Here is a 22,853-nt window from a genome sequence, read left to right on the forward strand (position 1 = left end):
CAGGATCGCGTCTCACCTGGATGGGGGCATCAAAGTTCCCTTTGGCATGGTCTTGTTTGTTTTGTTGTTTTTTTCAACTCATATTGTCTTCACTAAAGCCATTGCAATCCAACCTGTACAGTTTTTGTGCCAGAATTCAGAAAATTCAGCAAACATGAGCATGAGAAAGGACCTGAAGTGTCTGGATCGCAGTTATAGTCACAGTCATGTTACATTGGTGTTAAACTCTCAGGAATATTTGTTTTACCATCATTTTTGACAACAGTCAAGTCTTTATTGATCATTAGTGGTTCCATTGGAGACACCAGACGACAGCAACGAAACAGAGCAGCATAGAAACACTAAATGTACCAAGAAAAACATCCAGAATCAATCAAATGAAATAAAAACAGTTTCAAAAGATTCTCAGTGATGTTTTAAAGAGCGGTGGGGGGAGCTGAAGCCCTTGTACAGCAGTGAGTTGAGCATGTCATCACAACAAAGAACTATCTCTGGCATTAGTGATTGGCAGACACATCACACACATTTTAAAGTATTTACTGTGGAACTCTATTATGGAGTTACAACAACCTAAAAATTTTGCAGTTCACGGCTGTTTTGTATTTGTTTCATCTACTTTCACACTTTATATGAGAGTATTGACACATTTGCATATAATATCTGACAGTGGAGAGGAAGTTGCATTGCTTGCACTGAGGTTCACAGTCATGTTAAAATGAATGAATGTGTTTTGAACCCAGTAACAGCTGGCTGTATCCACAGTGAATGTCATTATGTGTTCAAAGCAAACATTTACCAGTATAAGAATATGTTTGTACTGTTGAATACAAATGTGCCTTGTGTACAATTTTAAATGTTCCTCCATTGTAACAGTAAACCACAAGAAGTGCAACATCTAAAGACGTGTCCATGCAATATGTAGAACTGATCCACTTGAGCCACACTGAAACAAATATTGCCAGGATGTTGACAAACAGATGCAGGAGAAATCTGTTATTTCTTCAGCCGTCCACCAGATGGGTGGAAAGGAGCACCATGTCTGAGCAGACTCACACAGTAAGACGTGGGATGTGAGGAAGAATAAGGAGGAAGTCATGCTCACGGGAAAGGAGATAACAACATTATGACATAACACTGGGGTCACATTTGGGTGCTTGGAGGGGGTCCAACACCGGATCTGTGTGTGTGTGTGTGTGTGTGTGTGTGTGTGTGTGTGTGTGTGTGTGTGTGTGTGTGTGTGTGTGTGTGTGTGTGTGTGTGTGAGTGCCCCGATCGTGAGTCTGTGAGATTCTCAAATTTTTGAATGACTTGGTTGATTGTAAATCACACCCTTTGATTGGAAGTGTTAATGTGCTTCTTCTCTGTGACTCAAGGCAAGCTGATGAAAATAATAATGGTCAAAAAAGAGCGTGTCACCATTGTACCAAAAAATACAAAGGTATTCATTCATGCCACTGTGCTCACACTCTCAGTCATACTCACACACTCACACACACTCAAGAGGTGAAAGCCCACAACAACCACGCTCAGTGCACAACGTTCAACCAAGGCTGGTGATGTTGGAGCGACCACCGGGGGGTGCTACAATGCGGTGGCCAGACCGACGAGGGACGTTGTCATCAATCTGTGCCCCTGGGAAATGGAGACAAAATTAAAATATTCATTTTATTTAATAAAATATTAGAAATCTATTTAATTCAGAACCTCTTCAGCATGCATAAAATGCAGTGCAATGAATTTATGTTCCATTTAACACACTGAAGGAATCACTGGATTTTGAAACTTAGATAAAATATGTCATTTCTGTTACCTGACAGGCTGAAGTTGGACTGGTGAAGATTGCGTATTGGTGGCGGTTGGTGAGAGGTGGGTGAAGTTTTGGCTGACGGAGCAGGAGTAATATATTTGGGGGTTACGACCACATCATATACAGGGCCGTCATACATGCCGCGAGTTACACCCTGTCTGCCTTTCACCTGGACAGAAAACACAGAGAGACACAGACACAAAGCTAAGCTATTAGCCAATGCTCTGAAACCCCCCACTCACCATAACACATACGGGCGATTATGGCACAGTAAAACCGTTATATTTTATCTAGTTTATTTATTTTCAGTGTTGGTTATGCCAGGCAAAGTCTGATGTTGTTTTGGTAACACCTTGTATTAAGCTACACATATTCACCATTTACTAGTTGCTTATCAGCATTCATATAAGTAGCACTTTGGCTCTTCATTGGTCATTATGAAGCAGCTATTAATGCCTATTTCTGCATGACTCTACAACTACTTGGCCATTAACTCAAAGTTGTCCCTCTTAATTGCTGCTTATTGATAGTAAGTAAGGAAGTTATTGTACATGAGTTATGATCTTAGTAACTCAGCCTTAACCCTTCATAATCCTAACTCCCAGAATAAGGCATAAATGACGGCTTTATAATGACTAATACAACCATCACTGGATGCTGACGCCTTGAGTAATCTTTAAATGGAAAATATTTTTAAATGTCGGATTGCAGAAATGTCTTCAAAATCATCTGTGCACTGTACCTGGTTCCTGAATTTAACACGCTGGTAAGCATGGTCTGGGAAGTGCTTGCGAGGAATAAATCGGCCGGTGCCCTGCTGAACCTGCAGCTTGCCATCCTCGTAAACCACCTGACCTTGACTCAACACCAGCGCTGGACCCCCGCGGCACTCCAGGCCCTCAAAGATGTTGTATTCTGAAGCCTGTGTGCAGGGAGATAACACATACAAGACAAAGAATGTGGAAAAAGGGAATTAAAGCAGGTTGACAAGGGAGAGCTCTTCCATTCCCCACAACCATTTCAAACACTGATACCCTACACTGTCTGGTCCCACTGTGCTATTTCAGCATGCATTGTATCAGAGGGCTTAATACATGCAGTAAAATGCAGCAGTTGAGAGGATGGGGGATGAATAAGTGAGAGGCTCAGGGCATTTAGGAGGCTCGACAGTGTGAATACAGGGGGATGGGTAGAAAGATGGCAGCACAGAATGGGTGAGGGGTGAAGGGGGATTATAACCTAAAGCCGGCACCAGTCTGGATTAGGGTCTTTGAGAGTGGCAGAGCAGACAGAATACATTACCCACTGTCTAATATCTTTCACTGTATTGTGTCACATTGCTCGAGGCAAATCTTCACCTCTGAGGCCGTCCTGCTGAATTTAAATTCATCTCTGTGTCTTGAAATCTAAAAGGTTGAATCACTTGAATTACAAAAAAGCCGGGATATTTTCTCACGTACCTCTTGGGAAATCTGCAGATAGCTATGATTTAATTCCTTTAGGATTTGAAATATTCTTCACTGAGACTTCTGATGCCACCCCAATATAAAGGGGGTGAATTGGCAATCAAAGGATTAAAACAACAATGTTCAGATAAAACCACAGTCCACACCATGAAAAGCCTTCACTGGAACGACTTTCTCTTGAGGTAATGTCAATATTTTAGCTGGAAATGGAATAAAGCTGTCAGCACCATAAATGAAATGTTATTCATCTGTCTCTCTAGAATTTCAGCTTTCTTTAAACATACTATACAACCTCAATAACCAGTGCTTTTGTATGTAATGTAACACATGTATTGTATTATTCTGATACTACCACATCAACTCAATATGGCATCATACCACTCACAGTCACGCCTGGCTTGACTTAGTATCATATTCCAACTTAAAAGTACATTTGAGGTTCCTCTTCACCTCCTGTGAGCTTTCGCTTGGTTTTTATCCTATTTCACAGTCTACCATCGCCCTTATGAAACCCTCTCCCCCACAGCATTTCTCCAGCTTCCTGCCCTTTCATGTGCTTCTGCTCCCTAAACTGATGCAGTGTTTGAATTCAGTTTAGCTGTCAGACCATTACCTTGTGACTCTTTGTATTCAATTCAACAATTTATTTATCCTCCCTTTTCTTTTTTCATTGCCTCTCCCATGTTTTCTTTTGCTCTCACCGACTGCTGGAGTTTGGCACTGATGGTTTTGACGCTGTCAGGGTCCCAGATGACGATGTCAGCGTCGGAGCCCACCGCTATCCGGCCTTTGCGTGGGTACAGGTTGAAGATTTTAGCAGCGTTGGTAGATGTGACTGCGACAAACTGGTTTTCGTCCATCTTCCCCATGGCCTAAAAGAAGAAGCGAAGAGAAGTGGATGCTTAGAGTGCTTGAGTAAACTTACACTCACAGCCACATAAAGGACACACACACACGTCCTCATTGCTCACCACAGCCTTGTCCCAGACAAAACCCATTCTCTCCTCCACGCCGTTGGTTCCCTCTGGGATCAGGGTGAAGTCATCTTTACCAATTGCTTTCTGGGAAGTGCTGTACGCGCAATGAGCGCTACCTACCACCTGGAGATCCCCACTGTATCAACAAAATCATATGAAATGATTGGCATACTATTAATACTTCAATGATCAACATGTCAAACGTTACATTTTTCCCTTTAAAGTTTTGAAATTGCTTGAACTTTTGAATACATGCGGCTCGATCTCTGCGCTGAGAGGATCAGTTAAAGGACATGTGGCGGCAAAAATTAGCTGACGACAATGTTGGCGTTCAAACACAGATGATAAACACAAAGACAGACACTCCTACTATGAGCCACCAGGTGTCCTCATTGAGCATGTGAGTTAAAGCACAAGTCATGTAGCAGCTGGGGGGCAGAAAAACCAGGCAGCTAAACCAGTCAGAATGGTGCAACGCAACTGCAATGCCAGTCCCTAAAGCCTTAACTAGATCACATCACAAAGATCCACTGCATTATCGAGAAGTGATCAGTGATACTCAGGTTACCCCTGAATACACAAGAGGATGAATCTGGCATGATGAAGACCTATCATTAACATAATGTCTCCTCTCAGGCCTTTTATTCATGTGTTAAAGTGATTACTTCATGATAGTGAGCTGTGGGATCATTGCTCCAGTGTCATGAGAGTGCTCATTATGGAAATAATGGGCCTCACTGAAAAGTGAGGAAAAGAGTTGTTCTTTTGTTCACGTGTCTGAAAAAGAGCCTAAAAATACACCCCGTCACTTCAGCAGAAGCTCAAACACAACAGCAGTATCACACCGCCCGTGTGACAGCACGGACCCGCCCTGAGAAGCTGGAGTTGTAGACGAAGGGTGGAGGAGGGATGAGGAGGAGGAGGAGGAGGAGGAGGAGGAGGAAGGCAGTTGGTAGCCAAGGCAACAGATGATGAAGGATTCTCGTTCCTGTGCTATTTATGGAATCGGGGACAGTCAAAAACTGTACAGCAGCATGTTCTGTGCATTGTGTGTGTGTGTGTGTGTGTGTGTGTGTGTGTGTGTGTGTGTGTGTGTGTGTGTGTGAGAAGCTGTGTGGGTTTGAACTGAGGTGGGTTTGGTCAGGGGCACTTCATCCCTCTCTATGATACTCATGAACTACATCTTAACGTACTATTATTAATGTGTTTCACACATTCAAACAGCTAAACTGGCTTGGAAATGACTACTCAGTCTTTTATCCATGATTAAGTCCCTTCTTCTCCTCATGCATATACCTTCATCTCCTCTCCATCAGGTTTTCTTTCTTTCTGAGGTCTGACATTGTGCATTACACTCACGCTTGTTTGTGGCATGAATACCAAACTAATGCCAAAGGGCAAACAGTGAGAGTTGGATCCTTGGTGCCTCCTTTGGTGTCATCAAGCTGATTTGCATTTCACTTTCAGCAGAGGTTACTGCTAAATTAAGCACTTTGTCTGCCCTCACTCTGCATTAATTAGAAAAGTTTCCTTTTTCCCAGTGTTCATGAAATAAACTGTAGTCTACATATTTTTCAGGCTTCTCAGACCGTTATCATCACAGTCTTGCATTATAGGAGACTTCAGTGCATTTACTTAGTTTACATCCTGGTCATTGCTGTTCTGCTCACTCTGCTAGCCCTGCCTCAAGACCCACCTGCTGCCACAGTATTTAAGCACCAGCTCTGAATCCAGTGTCTGTCCAATCGTCCATGAATCTACATGGTAACAACTGAGGTCCCGTTCCTGTCTTAGTATTTTTACTCATGCTTCAGTCTTCTTACCCGATATCCTGGCTCCTGTTTTTTATATGCCTCAGGTTCATACCCTCCATCGTTGCTGCTACCACCAGTAACTACAGGTGTTGTCAAATCAACCAGGACTGAAATCTTTGAGACTACAACTTTGAGACTTACCAGGCCAGAAGCGTGTGGAGGTGGTCTGGGGTCGTGGGGTCAGGACTCAACGGTGGAGAGGTCACATAAGCAGCTGCTTTGGCCCAGTTTTTGCTCCAATAGTGAGAACCATCAGTGGCCAGGCTTGCTGTAATTGGTTCCCCAAAAACTACAGAACCTGGATGGGAAGATAGTGAGACAGTGAAGGTCAGGATGTGACAAGACAAACATTAGAAGAGTCGTTCAGAAAGTATCCGAGACATGAAATGATTGAGAACCTGCACAGGAAAAGAAATGGAGTGAAAAGAAAGAGAGGCTGACCTTTCCTACGGGCCTGGGTGATGGTGTCGGCTGCACTCTTGCTCATCACCTTGGTGATGTAGACAGGGCAGTTCACACGGTTGCCAAGCGTGATGGCACGGAACACCGCCTCAGCCTCCAGCTGCATTGACAGGAAGTAAAAAAAGACATTAAAACCCATGGATGGATGGATGGATGAATGATTGATAATGGAGTCTATGCAAAGTGATATCACCTCTTCAGGACGACTCAGAGGATGGCCTTCAGGTCCAGTGATTCCCATTCCGAGGATTTTTCTCTGTTCCTAACACACAAATGAAATGAGTTACAATCATACCTGCTTCAAGAACTGGCAACATCACACACAATACTTGTCAAATCATGTTTTACCCACAGGATTCACATTTTAGTGCCTTTGCTGGTATCTCATGGCTGTAAAATGAAAATCTCATGGTCTGTCATGCTATCAAAGAAAACAAAGCGAGCATTGTAATCCTAAAACGCCCTGTTGTTGTGCTTGTGACAGCGCTGTCTGGAGAACAGCAAAATTTGGATGAAGACCAGACCCCCACCCCCTTGCTGTTTTCATTGACTTCTTTTTTATTTTTTTGTTTCATTGTTTGTTATCAGTGGTGTTGCCGCTTCTGAAGGTATGTCATCACCCATCTCCTTAATCTATTACAGTTAGGTTAACAAGTATGTCACTGTCATTCATCAGCACTCTCATTATCATTCTCTCCTCATTTATCTTCAGATTGGTTTTTGCCATAATTGTAGCCTTAATGAGGACCATCACCTCCACGACCACGACCACCACTTTTGATCAGTATTATCAGCACCTTCACCCTCACCATCTTAATCACAGTTACATCATCATCATTAGTGTAATAATGGTCAACAGCAATGGTGGCCCGTAATAAAGCTGTCATACCCAGCAGCAGCATTAATCCTCTCTCTCTTTGTCTCTATGAGAGCTGAGGAGTTACGTAACAAGCCTATCTCTCAACTGCAGTGGAGGTTGCAGAGGACTATTAAGGTAAAAGATTGGTTGTGATTAAGTTCAGCCATGACATGCTGTCCGTAGTTTCACCACAGTCAACGGCTGCGTGTGCAGGCAGAGTAAAGACACTGAGAGGTTGTGATGGCGTTACAAGAGGTAGGGGGTGCCAGCTGCCACTGTGAGACAAAAATAGATTATGCTGTGCTTACCTGTGCAATCAGGTCTCCGTTCTCAGCATGAACTAACACCACAGCACCCAGCTGCTTCAGGAAGGAGAAAGCCTCATACAGCTGAGGGAGGGATGAGTCCAAAGAGCAAAAAACACATTAATAATGAAAAGAAAGAGTCACGGATTCACATGAAGAAATTAGTAATTAGTGTGTTTATGTCGTGTTAATGATTAGTGCAGTTAGTGACAATGAAACATACCTCAGAGTCTGACATCTGGTAGACACCCTTATACGCCATGTACACTTGGAAGGAGTTGATACCTGACAACAGTGTAAATGATGCATGTATTCATGAACTCTGCAGCAAGGATTGCAAAGACAAACTGTGTGAGCATAGCCAAAATAATCTATCATAAAATGCACTAAATAAAATCAAGATGAAGGGCAAACTTCAAGATGCAAAATACAGAAACTGATCTACAACCTCGTCTGCAGAGCATTTTTATGTCGAGCATCTGAGCCAAGAACTACAACTTCATTTCTGAAAGAAAATTAGTCACACAGGCCTTGGCTCCATTTTTGCATTATGCTTGAGCTTCCCCAAAAGAAAAGTCATTTTTTACTTAGGAAAGATTACAAGCAAAATTCATACACTGCCACCATGACAGCACCGTAATGAGAACAATGGATTTCCACTGTGACTTCACTATAAGAGGATTCAACGTTGGGCCAAATTCTTTCTAAATCTGTCCCTATTGTTTTTGTGAAATGGGTCTAAAGTAGGGATGAACATGGATTGAAACTACAGCAATGACCACAGCTCTGAAATGTTAGGGAATCACTAGAAGGTGACGTACCTTTCTCTTGCACCAGCAGCTCCAACTCATCTTTGATAGTCTCATTCCACTGGGGGATGTCCACATGCAGGGAGTAATCGCAACATGCCTTCTTATCTGCAGCCTCCTGCCAGCACTCGAATGCCTCCAACAGACTGTCTCCAGGCTGGGGGGTCACATGGTCAACTGAAAGGTGGGAAGGGTTAAGGTTAAGATGGAACTAGTGCAACCCATATTTTCAATGAATATGTCATTACAGCATGTACTGTGGCATCCACACTCACTGATCATGGTGGTGCCCCCTGCAAGTGCAGCCTTGGTGCCCTGGAAGAAATCATCAGCAGGCGAGGTGCCAAGGTAAGGCTTCATCAGGCAGGTGTTGACATCTATCCCCCCTGGTATCACCATGCGGCCATTAGCCTCGATCACCTTGACGCCCCCGGGTACAACCAGATTTTCGCCCACCTGCCTGCCAAGGGTCAAATGCATGTGAGACAAATGGGTGGGTGAAAGAGAGAGAGACAGAAGGAATGATAAGGTGTAGAGACGACAGGAAACAACGCAGGAAAAATATGGGTGTGGATGAGGAGATGGAAGAGAGAATAAAGGAATTGAGAAAGTTAAATCATCATCAGCTGCAAACTATTGAGAATACTGCTAAACAAATCTATATTTTTATGCCTCTGCTGTTATTTGACATAATTGTCCCCTTGTATACACACTTGATGAGGCCATCTTCAATGTAGACATCAGCATAGAGAGACTGGTCATCATTGACCACACGCCCTCCTTTGATCAACAGCCTTTCACTCTGCAGGGGAGAAGTACAGAGGGGGGGGGTGGGAGGGAGGGAGAGCGAGAGGGGTACAAGAGGGGTTGAATTCATGCCTGACATTTTGATACATTGCACAATCAGTTATGTAATCTGGGACTTTAAAACAACATTATGAAACAGTGCAGCGGATGAGGGTGGAGAAGAAATGCAGAACCACCCAAGTGCTGTGCATGGGTGGGGCCTCACATCCGCTAATATTACTGCTGTTTGCCTTCCTCTTTCATTTGCATTAATTATATGTATAATGAGATTATAAACACAATTAGATACTGCAAGGTGTTGAACAAGTACAAGCAGACGACCGTGCATCCACACCCTCTACCACCATGGAGGTTGCCTGGCAACAGCATTAGGAAGATGTTATGTCTCCATGGTAACCAGTGATCGCCCATGGTTCAGATGACAGCCTTGCTGAATCCTCAGCATCTTTAGTCAGTGAGGTTGCTCACAAAAGGAAAAATATGAACACAGGCTGGTGCGTTATTTTCTGTCTCCACAGTGAAACTGAATGCTTCCTTATGTTCATTCTACTGAAAACTGCCTTTGGATTCATTTAGTTTTCACTTTTACTCTGGAATGACTGAGGAGACTTTCTGCAGAGTGCATGCTTTAGCTGAAAAAAGATGCATATTTGCACAAATCCAGTCTCACACCTTTGTGTTTTGTTTTGTTTTTTTCATGCAAGTCATTGTTTGACGTGCGAGTCCAGGGTCGACCGTCACGCCAACCGAGTTAATCCCTCTGACAGGCGGCGAGATTACACAACACTGTCCAAGCAGCGTGAGAATAATAGGCGCTCGATTTGACACACAGACACTGACAACTGTCACCTGTTCGTCTTGGGTTTGCTGTTACATCCAGAAGAAACCGTAGAGGGGCCTTCTGCTCGTTGCCGCCCCAATAAGAATTTAATCCCTTCTCTGCCGCCACTGGCGGCAGGGATTTGCATACCAGCGGAGAGCTTCTCCGGCCAACGCCGCTGACCAGGCCGGGTCACCTACCGTGAGATGGGGGATGCTGTTCTTCCCCTGGTAGCTGGTCCCAGACATGCTCTCTCCGTCGCTCTGCCCCCGGGAGGTCAACTCAGAAGCGGGCTGCAATGACTCCGGCGCCCTGCGCTGCGCTCTGTGCCCCTTTGTCTCCCCCAGATATTAGTGTTTCCTTGAGTGTGAGAGGGAGAGCGATGAATCCGCCGCCGTACGGCTGCGTAAGGATGCGTGGAGCGCGCACTGTAAAAGACAGGTGACGATCCTGTGCGTGCGCGCGCGTGCGGAAAGCGCGTGTCTGCCAACGTCACGGCCACGAGAACGACGAAGCACCCCACTTTCCCCGCGCGCTCACACAAACAGCTCACATAAGAGCACGAAAACAATTGACTGTCGCTGTCCAGTTCAGCGCCACAGGCGAAGTCGAGCGTCATTGTGTCGACGGGCTTTTTCGCATTTGCATATTTTTGGAGAATTTTGTTCGAGCTGCGCCGAGACGCAAGCCAAAATGGCCAAACTGCAATGCAGCACGAAAGTTCATCATTTATGCAGACTGAGGCATTTATCTCTGAATCAAAAACTCCTGAAGGAAATAAATAAGGCGACACGTCTGGCCATCACAACACCTTTTGCCTACTAAAAACAAATGATGCACAGTAGCTATTCATGCATTCAGTCTTTGTTCTTTCTCTAACTAGGCCAATTGTTTTCCACCAGCTGTAGTCTATATTTTGTTACTGCACTTTATGTGTACATTTTTATTTCTTTATTTTTTTTTATAAATCAGGAAGCCTGACACAGACATCAGAATCTCAACCAAAAAGACAGACAGAGAGAGAAAGAAAAAGCCAAGGAGTAAAATGGTCAGTACCTTCCCGTCTGGGCTCTCCTTCCCGGATGAATATCTGATCTCAACACCGGGGCGTCCGTCGTCTGTCTCCCCGGGAGAGTTGGTGAGTGACCCTTCCCGGGCCTCGCTGGTCGTCTTCCTGATGGGGTCACCTGTGTCCAGGAGCCTCTCCCGGCTCCCGCTTCTCGGGGTGCGGCTCCCTTTCCTCCCCACCGCGTAGTTATCGAAGTCTATGGTCTTGCTTTCGAACGCCCCCTCCACGGAGCTGAACATCCCGAAGCTTTTCCTCTGGTTCGGACCGGTGCTGATCGGTCCCGCCAGGTAGACCGGCAGCTCATCTTCTCGGTTCCACTGCCTTCTGCAGTCGGACATTGCGGCTTCTACGGGAGACTGCCCCCCAAATCTGAAACGATGGAGACAGGAGCCTGGCTTGTTTTACGTCTAACCGGGTCACAGACAGCCCCGCCTCTCAAGCGCGCTCCGTGAACCGTGAAAAGATGCTCTCTCCGGGCTGCCGGAGAATGCTGCTCTCCAGGCGAGCACACACACATAAACAAGTGAGGTGATGCAGTGCTCTAGTTTTAATAGGAGGGGTGTCAGTGTGAACTAGTTTGAAGAGCCTAGATAGTGACCAGACGTTCATACATACGCGCAAAAAAAAAGCAGAGCGAGTCTCTCGACCATCCCCCCCACCCTTCTTTTTGATGCGGGTGGGGCCTGTGCGTGAGCGGGTCGCACCATCAACGGATTAAACCAGCATGTGTCATCTTTTAACCCACATCTGGAGGCATAGACAGGTTGTTAAATGGTGACCTCAGAGTTAGCTCTGTTGTCATATGGGGGTCGGGCCACTGCAAGACACATGACGCGAATGAGCGCAACCTGCAGGTGAGGCTCCTGGCTGCAGCGGGGGTGCTTTTATCTCCTCTGGGCTGAAGCTAGTGACCTGCCTGCTCATGGGATGTTGGCTGACGTGAACCGACAGCGAGAGCTGAAGTGTGTTCCGGGCCGCAACAGACACGTCCTTCTCCTGGCCCATGGGGACACTGGGAAAGGGCGAGAAAGAGAGAGAGTTGTCTTTTCAGAACTCGCGCAGGTGGACAGCTCCCAGAGGAACAATACACCAATCAGGAAACAGCGCCGACACATGGGGCCTATTGGAATGCATTACAATGCACGTGAGTTTCTTGCCGCTCAGTGCGTATGTATGAACACAGAATACACGCAGCTACGTACCTGGAAGGCCTGCAGGCGATATAGCGCATGAAATATATTAGTAGGTAAGACTTCATGATAAGGGTGCACACATTACAAAAACAGCTTTATATTGACTGAATGAAATGTATGAAGAAAGCGTCAGCTGGTCAATTGATGATTCATTAAGCATGAACTAATCTCATTAACTCTTAGTATCTTATCGTTTCTTAAGAGCGAGCAGCTGAAGTTCATGTTCACGTCCTTATTATTGCCTTCCCCCACATGGCGCTGGTCGGTGCTGTTGCGGATTGGTGCCATATGGGAGAGAGTCAGACTCGATTAAGAGCAGGCCCACATGCTGCAGCTTTTGACCTGGAACCCAATAATCTGCTTAAATGGTGCCACCATTTGGTTGAAATAACGACACATGCAGCTTTATTGGACACCCACCACCCGCTATTTAAAAGCGTTTATTATATCATTTGAGGTTATTTTTGAATCCAAAAAGGAGACCGTAGCGATGGACATGAGAAAGCTGAGTAAGCTAATAACCAATCGGATAAATTGCCCATTTGATTGACATGTATTTCTCCCTGTTAGGGGCGAGTCTATTTCAAGAGGGCAGGCCGTGAAGTTGCGGTGTTGTTGTGGAGCAGACACACGAGAGTTGAAGCACAGACGGAGCGCGTCTCTGGTTTCGCGGAGCTGGGCGGAGCGCGCGGAGCTCAGAATGGACAACAGGCTCAACTTTTAAATTCAGGAGGACCATTTGTTTTCTCACCCCGGAGAAATCGGCTTATTTAGCCATCAAGTAAGACTTCTTCATTTTGATTTTACTGAGTGTTGACTTGGCGCAGGTTTAGTGTTGAGAGTTGACCTGATATGAAGCTCAGCATTCAGCGTCTGCATATGCAGGGCGAAGCAAATTCCAGCCAGTTCAAATTGGAGGCGATTACGCTTAATGATTAAAGTTACTCCAATGTAAAAACTGATTTAATGGCCCCCCTTCCACATTGAAATATTAAGCAGTGGGAGAAGAAGTACTGAGATCTTTTTCTCAAGTTAAAGTATGAAAACACACGAGAGCAAATAAAAGTCCTGCAGTCAAAATCTTACTTAAAGTATCAAAAGTAAAAGTATTGCTTATGCAAACTGTCTCCACTCTGAGTGTTGTATAAGTAGCAGAAAATTTAAATACTCAAGTACCTCAAACTTGTACTCAATTGCCATACCTGGCTGAATGTACTCAGTTACATTCTGCCACCGATATTATGTCAGCAGAGCATTTCTGCTTTTATTTGCTACTTTGTTTTGTTTAATTACATTCTAATCACAACAGATATTCTTTTAAATACCCTTGTCTTGATTCACAATGCTGACTCGCATTAACTAGAGCAGGGCTTTCACTGATGCATGTTTCCCTGTCAAACTTGTTCTCCTTTCAAAGAGTAGGTGTCGTATTTTAAGTGTAAAATATCCAGAGGAAAGGGTCCTCCAATTTCTCTGTCAGAGAGTTTGACAGTCCACAGCTCAGCTGTGTCTTCGCTGATGAACCACAAAATGACTGATTATTTTGCTACAGTACATGTTTGACATTAGTTACATGATAGATTACTTAGACCCTTTTTTATTCCAGGTAATATGGAGAAGAGCTTCCCATCAACCCAAACTGCTGTCAACACCCAGGGGTCATGCCCTGTCCTGGATGAAGCCTCTCTTCCCTCCCCCACACAGATTCCACCTTCCCTCGTCTCCAGTAACCTCTCTGATGCTCCCTCTCACTCTGCCAAATCTCCATCCTCCACAGAAAACACTACAGAGCCCAGGAAATTATCCTATTCCTCTCCCCCATCTGCTCAGGCCACGTCTAAACCATCTTCTTCAAAGTCTTCTGATGTGTCTTCTAAACCCACACCTAAAACTGTTACCACTAAACCTTCCCCTCCAGCTCCAACCAAAACACCTGTTACTTTTCCTGGCTGCTCCACCTCTTCAATCCCCAAAATTGCATCCTTTTCCAAGATCTCTCCTGCCTCCTCTGTATCAGATGGCCCACTCTGTAGCACTGCAACGGGTTCTCCTTCTTCTTCCTCCACTGCTGCTTCCACTATGGCTCCTGCAGCCTCGTCCACCACCCACATGAAACGCACCTTCGCCTCCATGGCCAAGCGGGTGATAATACAGGAAAGACTTAGAAAAGCTGAAGAGGATGCCAATGATGAAGATGAGGGTAAGAATGTCTTTATTTTGAGTCTGTGATTAAATTACAGAGAGCTGAACACTCCGACCACAGACCCATAGCTGTGTTGAGGTGTTAAGCCTTGTACTATGTTTTGGAATGTCTCTCCGTGTAGCAGAACAACCCTGGCCTTGGATAAACATGTCTCTTACCCCGACTGGAGTATTACTCAAGATAACTTTTTTCTATAAGCCTGTTTTGTGTCATACAAAAATAGAAGTTAACAATAAGAATGAATTATTTGATTAATAATGACATACAGTTAAATAAGATAAAGGTATTCTTTGTATCCAATGGTTCAATTAAATTCAACATTTGAATGCGTAGTTCTTAGACCACTATTGCTCAAAAACTTCCACAGAGAACAAGAGCATATATTACCAAAGCTACTTTACTGTATGACTGACAGGTTATGAGTAGCAAACATGCAGACAAATAGTTTTGCAGCAACTTGCCTTCCCCTTTGCCATACATGCAACACATATACCTTAGTGAACTATTTTAGTCAGGCCAGCAGCATTGCTCTAGAAATTGCAATGTTGACATGATGGTCAGTCGGTCCAGACTGAAAAATCTCAACTATGTGATGACTGCCCTGAAATTTTGACGTTCATGGTCCCCAGAGGGTTAATCCTAAACACTATGGTGATTCCCTGATGTTTCATTTAGCGCTGCCATCAGGTCAAAATGTTAATTTGTGTAGCACTTTGGTTTGAAATTTATGTAAAACTAATGGCAACTAATTCCTATCAGTCTTGAAAATGTTAGTATGCTAACATGCTTAACTAAGATGGTAAGCATTATATCTGCTGAGCAGCATGTTAGCAGTGTCTTTGTGAGCATGTTAGCATGCCGACATTAGCTTTTAGCTCAAAGCACTGCTGTCCCTTACGATGTAGAGCATGGGTCGCTTGTTGCTGAACATGCTTAAGCTCTGTTGCTCCATGCTCTTTTGTCACAAGTTTTTGAACCCTGAATTTACATTTTACAATTACTGAAATACCCATAAGATTATTTTTCATAAATTCTTCAGAGAAACTGATATTATTAATAACCAATCTAATTATTTGTATTTTAGAGCTGCTACAAGTGAAACAAAGTCGTTGCACCAGTAAGAGGTTTTGTCTGTGTATAAGAGATTTGACATTTGCAATATGGCTACAGGCAAAGAAGCTGAACTCCTTTGCTTGAAGGACACTGGGAAGACAGTAACATTAATGAAAGTTTATGCAATCAAGTATTGGTGTGATGTAGGAGCTGTGCATGGTGTTGATGGAGCTGTGTCGTCTTGTCACAGGATATCTGCATAGACAGACAGATACACAGGCGTGTTTAAAATGCACACTCTCTCACATCTACTTCACCTCTGACTTCTTGTTATTCTCATGTTACATGATATATGTCAGATGGGATTTGTTTATTGCTGGCTGTGAACTCAGTGTGTGTAAAAATCAGCACAGTCACACTGCAAAGTTCAACCACTATGCAACGGTATTATGCAATCCAACGATTCAGAGAGCTGTTTTTGAATGATCGAGATGGATATGTGTATGTATTAAGGCTTCTCCTCTTCCTCCTCCTCCTCCTCCTCCAGATGAAGAACCAGAGGAGGATTTGTCTGTGGAGCAGATGAAAGAGAAGGCCGAATCCGGTGATGCCAGAGCTCAGACCCGGGTGAGTGAAAGCACATGCACGCAGACCGGCACTTGGCATTGTTTTCAGTCCTGCTGGTTGACTCTGTCTGGTTGTGAGCTGGTGTCTATTTTTGGCCTCTGGGAAGATGATCCCTGGCTTTCAATATGATACGCCAAGATATTGTCACACATGCAAATCATTATGAACACGATTACAGCACTGCACTGAATTTCTACAAATAATAATGAAACATTCACATTTCCTTTACTCCTTCTTCTCTACCTGCAAGGTCAAATGTTAAAAAAAGAGGTGTTTGAGGTGGAAGAAGCCCAGACTTTGCATTTAAGACTCTCCAGCTCTGAAAGGGTACATTCCTAAGTGGCTGCTTATATGACCTGAACTTTCACATGCTATATGTCATGTATTTGTACATACAAAGCAGCTAAATAACCACAGGGGTTCCATGTAAGTGGACATGTCAAAGCATGTGACCTCAGCTGTACAGTGGTCGGATATACATACAGTCAGGGATGGGTCAGACCCTCCACTGATGTCTCGTATATGTCAGACACAGGGAATCAGTGTTTATTCTCTATGAATGTGGCTGCTTTTACTTACAGTATTAATAGTACTATTCAGATGATTTAACAACACTGAATTTAAAATGTATGCTAGCAAAGCAGGTTTATGAGACTCTATGTATCTAACAGACACAGACAGGAATATATTAATGCTGAGCCACAAATGAAGATACATGTCATCCCCCTACAAATAGACACATTTGATGATAACTGTGAGAGAGGAGTTATGAAATGAAAGTTAAGATTAGAAAACAGCCACTTGATATGCCACTGCGGCCTCTGCTACCCCTGGTAATTAGCCATGATGGAGACACTAATGGCCACAGGGACAGGGGATTATGGGTTGTGTAGTCACCTGGCATCAGTTGCTTCCATGAACTTCACCACGACTATGACTTTGTACCAAAGAAATAGTCCCCATAATTCATTTCCCCCTCTTCTGTATTTCAGCTGGCTCAGCACTACTTGATGCTTGCAGAAGAGAAAGACACAGAGCTAAATAATTGTCTGGCTGTTAACTGGCTGATTAAAGCAGCTAAACAAGGAAGAAAACGCGCAGCGAGACTGCTGCAGCGCTGCTGGATCCAGAAAAAAGGTTCACTTGACAGAATTCAATGCATGCGTGTCCGTGTGTGTGCATTTGTGATTGTAGTTCCTCATCTGTTCTTTTGTCTGCCATCCTCGACCAGGAATCACTCCAGAGAATGAGCTTGACGTGCGCAAGTTGTCGACAGAGAGTAAGTTTGAGCTGGCGGTGCGCAAAGCAGCCATGATGATGTACTGGAAACTCAACCCAGAGAGGAAGAAGAAGGTGGCTGTGGCTGAGATGCTGGGAAATGTCAGCCAGGTCAATGCAGTGCAGGGTAGGGTGCGCACACACACACACACACATGGATAGAGGCACCATCAATACTATGTCAAGTACTTTTCTGAATTGTGACAACAATCTTGCCCAGTGTACTGCAGAGTGCACAGGATGCTGTGGCATGTAGTTACATGATAGCTGCCATTGCTGTTAAATATATCATATATTCCCCCTTTGTGATTTCAGTATTTGCAGCTGTCATGGTGAAGAATATCACATTACAAGCAGGCCTCTGGGGAAATGTTTGTAACTCACTCACAGTGTTGTGCTCATTCCTCACCAATAGGTGGCACTGCGAGCAGGCTTCCTGGCCCAACTTCAGGCCAGACGCAGAAAGTGTTGGAGAGCATGGTCAGCAATGAGTGTAAGTATCCAGACAGGGACAGAGAATATGATGCGTCCTCTTGTGTAACTGCCTGCTTTGTTTGCTTTCAGCCACACAGCTGGTGGACCTGGATGACTTTGTTGAGATAACTAAAAAGTATGCGCAAGGTATCGTCCCCTCTGCACCCCAAAGCCAGGCCACAGCCAAGACTGAAAGCCTTGCGCCTCATGACGGTGTTGGAAAGGTAAAAGACTAAACAAAAAGAGAAATAATCTGTCATCATAAAGACACAGATGTTATCTTATTTTTTAATTCTAACTATTCAGACTAGTCTGCATTTGTGTTGAAGCACAAGGCTGAGCTGGTCCCGTCAGGATACAAGAAGGCCCACAGAAGTTCTTGGAGTTTTGGCCGAAGTGGTATGATGCTGGACTCTCAGCAAACTGGCGCTATTAAAACAGCCATGGACATGAAATCACGCTTAATGGTACCTGAATCATAACTATTACTACCATATTCTGTTTTTCTGTATATCCTAGATAAGTTCTTCGTTGTCTTTCCTGGTTTTGCTGCATGTTAGTTTCTCCAGTCTCTCTTCATGTCGGTCTCTCCTCACCTCAGATGCTGCAGTACCCACTGCATTCTGTTATTGAGATGAAAGAGCACCTGGTGGACTGGGCCTCGCGGGCCGGAGTCCAGTGGCTGAGCACAATCATCCCCACGCAGCACGTCAACGCGCTCATTTTCTTCTTCATCATCAGCAACCTGACCGTTGACTTGTTTGCTTTTGTCATCCCTTTGCTCGTCTTCTACCTCTCCTTCGTCTCCATGATCATCTGCACGCTGCGTGTTTTCCAGAGCAGCAAGGTGAGTGTGGTCAGCGTTACTGAAAATCTCCATTGCTTTTCAATACAAAAACTATGCTGCTGCATGGTTTTCACTTGGCTGAAGCAGATGAACATGTTGAAATGTGTTCCATGTGTCATGCCAGTGGGAATCTCTGGTGGCCGACAAGGGCAAACGTGCCGCAAACAGCAAAATGCTGCTTGGTTTCTGTTTCTGCAGCATTTTTCTCTTGCAGCGTTTTTCTGTTGCATTTGTTTTATGTGTTTGTGTATTCTAGGTTTGCATCATTCCAGTGTTTGCAGCATTTTGCCGTTTGCGGCGCGTTTGCCCTTGTCAGCCACCGTATTTGAATCATATAATCATTTCAAAGCAGTAGATGCTTATCTTGTAAATTAATGGTTATTGTACTGATGTCTCAATATTGGCAAGCAATGCCTTTCCTCCTTCAACCTCACATCTTTCTGTCCCTTTTTTTTTTTTACAGACTTGGGAGAACTTCAGAGCCCTGACATCTCTGCTGACACGTTTTGAACCTGGCCTGGATGTGGAGCAGGCAGAGACCAACTTTGGCTGGAACAACCTAGAACCATACCTCTATTTTATCCTCTCGGTGTTCTTCGTCATTTTCTCCTTCCCTGTAGCCGACAAGGGCTGGATCCCCTGTTCCGAGCTCTCCACGGTGGCCATCTTCTTCACGGCCGTCAGCTACAAGAGCCTCAGCCCCACAGCTGCGACGTATGCACGGCGAGCAATGGTCATAGAGGTCAGGGGGCACACAATGCTGGGACTAAACATGTGATTAAATGATCAGAATCAAAGTTTGGCATGTTGTAGCTTATTCACTGCAAATCATGCAGTACATTTACCATTGTAACTACAGTCTTACATATCCTTTTTTATTAGTTGCTTCCCTTTCATTGTTAGTTGATAAAAATTGTGGGCTTCTGGTTTGGAAACCGCTGATGTAGGCCGATGTGCTATTTTTTCTTTTTTTAAATCCAGGTAGCATCATCTCTGTGTTGTCTGACCCAGTTCCTGCCAGAGAACAAGATATTGCTTCGTTTGCTGGGACGCACCTTTGCCACACTGCCACTAGGGGAGTCAGTGGTGCTGAAGCTCAGTCTCCCCTGCCTGTTGTATGTTTACCTGTTCTATCTGTTCTTCAGGTGAGCAGCAGCATCTGGGCTGCAGGATGTGTTTGTTGAAGTTCACACACTTGATTGTGCCACCAGCATATTTATTGAATCTATAAATTTTGAATTCTTATCTTCTATCGTCTTCTTGCTGTCTGTTTTCACCTCTAGCATGGCCAGGATGCGTGGTTTCAGGGGAACTTACTGCTTCCTCGTTCCATACCTCGTGTGCTTCATGTGGTGTGAGTTCTCGGTGGTGCTCCTCCAGAACTCCTCTGCCGTGGGTCTAATCCGCACCTGTGTGGCCTACTTTCTCTTCCTGTTTGCCCTGCCTGTTCTGGCTTTTGGCCTTGCCGCCATGCTCCTCATCCAGGTCTTCAAGTGGTTCCTCGAGCTGGAACTGACAAAGGTGATTGTGACCCTGGTCGTTTGTGCGATCCCTGTCACCCTGCGGCTGTGGACACGGTTCAGCATGTCTATTCTGGATGTCTTCCGCTCACTGACCCACCGTGGCCCGGTCAAACTCATTTTACTCTGCATCTCCATGGTGATCCTGTTCTTCTCTGTCTATGTGTACCATGCAGAGGGACAGAAGGTGTACAATTCCACCCTGTCTTGGAGCCAGTACAGCCAGGCGTGCGGGCCGCCTGCCTGGGAAACTAAAGGCATGGCCCGAACACAGATCTTCTGTAGCCACCTGCACGGACACAGAGTCACCTGGACTGGGCGTTTCAAACATGTCCGTGTGGCAGAGACAGAAAATGGGGCGCGGTCAGTCATCAACATGTTGCCAGTATTCATGGGAGACTGGCTGCGGTGCCTCTATGGAGAGAGGTATCCCAAATGTGAGCCAAAGAACACCACCACTGCAAACCTAACAGCTGCCAATCTGGCAGCAAGTTCTGCCTCGACTACCGCTTCACTGCCCATTCTGCTCCAAATGCAAGAAGAGGAAGAGCTGTGTCAGATCAAGGCTCTGGCCAAAAAAACCTGCCATATCAAGCGCTTTGACAGCTACCGCTTTGAGGTGACAGTAGGGATGATACAGGATGTGGAAGATCCAGCCAGGGATATAATCTTAATGGCCAGCCATGAGTTCAGACAAGTTCTGCTAAACCTGAATCCTGGTAACATGGTGGAGTTCAGCACCAAGCTGGAGGGCCGTTTAGGAGCCAGAGCTCCAGCCTTTGAGCTGAAAGCCATCCACTGTCTGGACTGCGTTTCTTCACTGCTGAGCGGAGGCCGGCAGGTGAAGATAGAGAGAGACTGGAGACGCACCACAATGAGAGCCCTGAAGTTTGCATTTGATTTCTTCTTTTCGCCCTTCCTGTCAGCAAAAATCACTGCCTGAGAAGAGAGAGACAGTGAAGCTGAAGTGACAACTCACTGGAATCTCTGCAGGGAGCCATGCTGTCTGATCATGTTACTTATGTAACTTATAGTATTGTTTACAGTTTGATCTAACATGGATCTACAGCTCATTTAGGTGATGGCATCAAGGAATGTAATACTCCCTGTTGGTGCACAAGTTTACAAATGTTTTACTTTTTCAGTTCATGTCCCTCTAAAGATTTAACTGGAGACTCACGGACACCATCACTTTGATTTCCAAATGCCATTAAGATCAATTTGCTTTAAAGAACTAGACAAACAACCATAATTAGTTGGTTCCAGATTATATGCAGGGAGGCAAATGTTGGGTGCTGACTACTTCTAAATGCACACTGAGCATTTGTTAAAAATAAAATATGATAACATGAATGACCTTTATCTTTGATGATGAAGCTTTTGTATTAAGGAATTTCTTATGTGTATGAGGAATATGTTAGCATGTACAGTATGTGTGTATACATTAGTGCAGTTTTAAATGTACTTTTACCTTTTTATTTATTTATTTATAGGTGTTCATCACAAAGGGTGTGTAGCAGAATATGTATTTCTGAATCTGTTAGCCAAGATTTTCTTGCTTTGTGGTCTTAAAAAAAAAAAAAAGCCTGGTCTTAATTCTTATTTTTAATCAATGATCAGATGTTCCTGTGCTTTGAGCTACAAGCTACACACATTTGGAAAGCTGTTGATTCATGTTTTGGGTTTTTTATGTTTGCAGTGAGGCTGTTTATGAATGCAGCTGTATTCTCAGGTTCAGGTTCACACACCAAAATGCCAAAGATGTCACAGTCGATAATGGATCTTACTGTAGTATTTATGATACTACATGATGCCAAACAATGCAGCGATTTAATTTTATTATCTGGCAGGGATGACTTAATGTAAACATCACTAGTCTTCACATGTTCCTCTGGGAAACAAACAAACTGAGTGCATTAATTCCTAGAGTTTACTCTTGGTGGTATCCCTGACCACAGACACACCAACAAAACATTGAACAGTGTTCATTCCGTAGAAATAGTCAGTAGTGGGAGTATTTGAAATGTGTTGTTTCACAGTACAGTGTGCCTTTACGTTGCCTTAATGCTGGAATAATTTCTAAGACAAAATAAATGTCAGTTTTTAACTTTGCTTTTTGTCACTTTGCAGTGAAAGCCATTTATCTCCCCAATTCGGCAAGTTTGAATTTTTCAGATATACTAGAAACCTTTAAAATCCAATTTTCTGAAAAATACAGTCTCAAAGCTAATGTTTTTGCCTTTGAGTTTTGTGGTTTGCACAGGACAGTGAAACTGAAATTTTGTTGCAGTGCATGAAAGCCATGTATGTAAACACTATTAAACAGTAACATCTACATACCTGTGAATGACAGTCGTTGATGTCGAGCCTGTATACTGTGAATTTGAGTGCCTACTATATTTAGTTATGAGCTTATGGGAGAGTGCAATGATCATTAAAGTGCCTGTCTTTCAAACAGAACCC

General features: G+C 44.3%; 2 protein-coding genes across 3 annotated transcripts; one reads left to right on the top strand and one right to left on the bottom strand.

Moving 5' to 3' along the window:
- Positions 1-252: 252 nt before the first annotated feature.
- On the bottom strand, positions 253-11,790 carry crmp1 (collapsin response mediator protein 1). Of its 2 annotated transcripts, none has more exons than XM_070987700.1 (14): positions 11,183-11,790; positions 9,213-9,301; positions 8,775-8,959; positions 8,512-8,676; positions 7,914-7,975; positions 7,694-7,774; positions 6,720-6,788; positions 6,506-6,626; positions 6,206-6,362; positions 4,245-4,386; positions 3,975-4,145; positions 2,550-2,729; positions 1,811-1,976; positions 253-1,632 (listed from the first exon to the last, which is right to left on the bottom strand). In XM_070987700.1, the coding sequence occupies exons 1-14, from the start codon at positions 11,531-11,533 to the stop codon at positions 1,541-1,543; spliced, it is 2,031 nt and encodes a 676-aa protein (XP_070843801.1). In that variant the 5' UTR covers positions 11,534-11,790; the 3' UTR covers positions 253-1,540. The 2 variants fall into 2 exon arrangements, with proteins under 2 accessions (XP_070843801.1, XP_070843809.1); XM_070987708.1 differs by lacking the exon at positions 11,183-11,790 and adding an exon at positions 10,327-10,539.
- Positions 11,791-12,321: 531 nt separating this feature from the next.
- wfs1a (Wolfram syndrome 1a (wolframin)) lies at positions 12,322-22,850 on the top strand. The gene is made up of 13 exons (XM_070987674.1): positions 12,322-12,441; positions 12,959-13,169; positions 13,995-14,588; positions 16,192-16,271; positions 17,264-17,408; positions 17,503-17,676; positions 17,965-18,042; positions 18,114-18,247; positions 18,353-18,490; positions 18,625-18,870; positions 19,334-19,612; positions 19,852-20,015; positions 20,154-22,850. Exons 3-13 carry the CDS (start codon positions 14,000-14,002, stop codon positions 21,331-21,333), a joined length of 3,207 nt encoding a protein of 1,068 aa, XP_070843775.1. The 5' UTR covers positions 12,322-12,441; positions 12,959-13,169; positions 13,995-13,999; the 3' UTR covers positions 21,334-22,850.
- The last annotated feature ends 3 nt before the right edge of the window (positions 22,851-22,853 follow it).

This window comes from Chaetodon trifascialis, chromosome 2 (genome assembly GCF_039877785.1).
Source record: "Chaetodon trifascialis isolate fChaTrf1 chromosome 2, fChaTrf1.hap1, whole genome shotgun sequence".
Classification (NCBI taxonomy): domain Eukaryota; kingdom Metazoa; phylum Chordata; class Actinopteri; order Chaetodontiformes; family Chaetodontidae; genus Chaetodon; species Chaetodon trifascialis.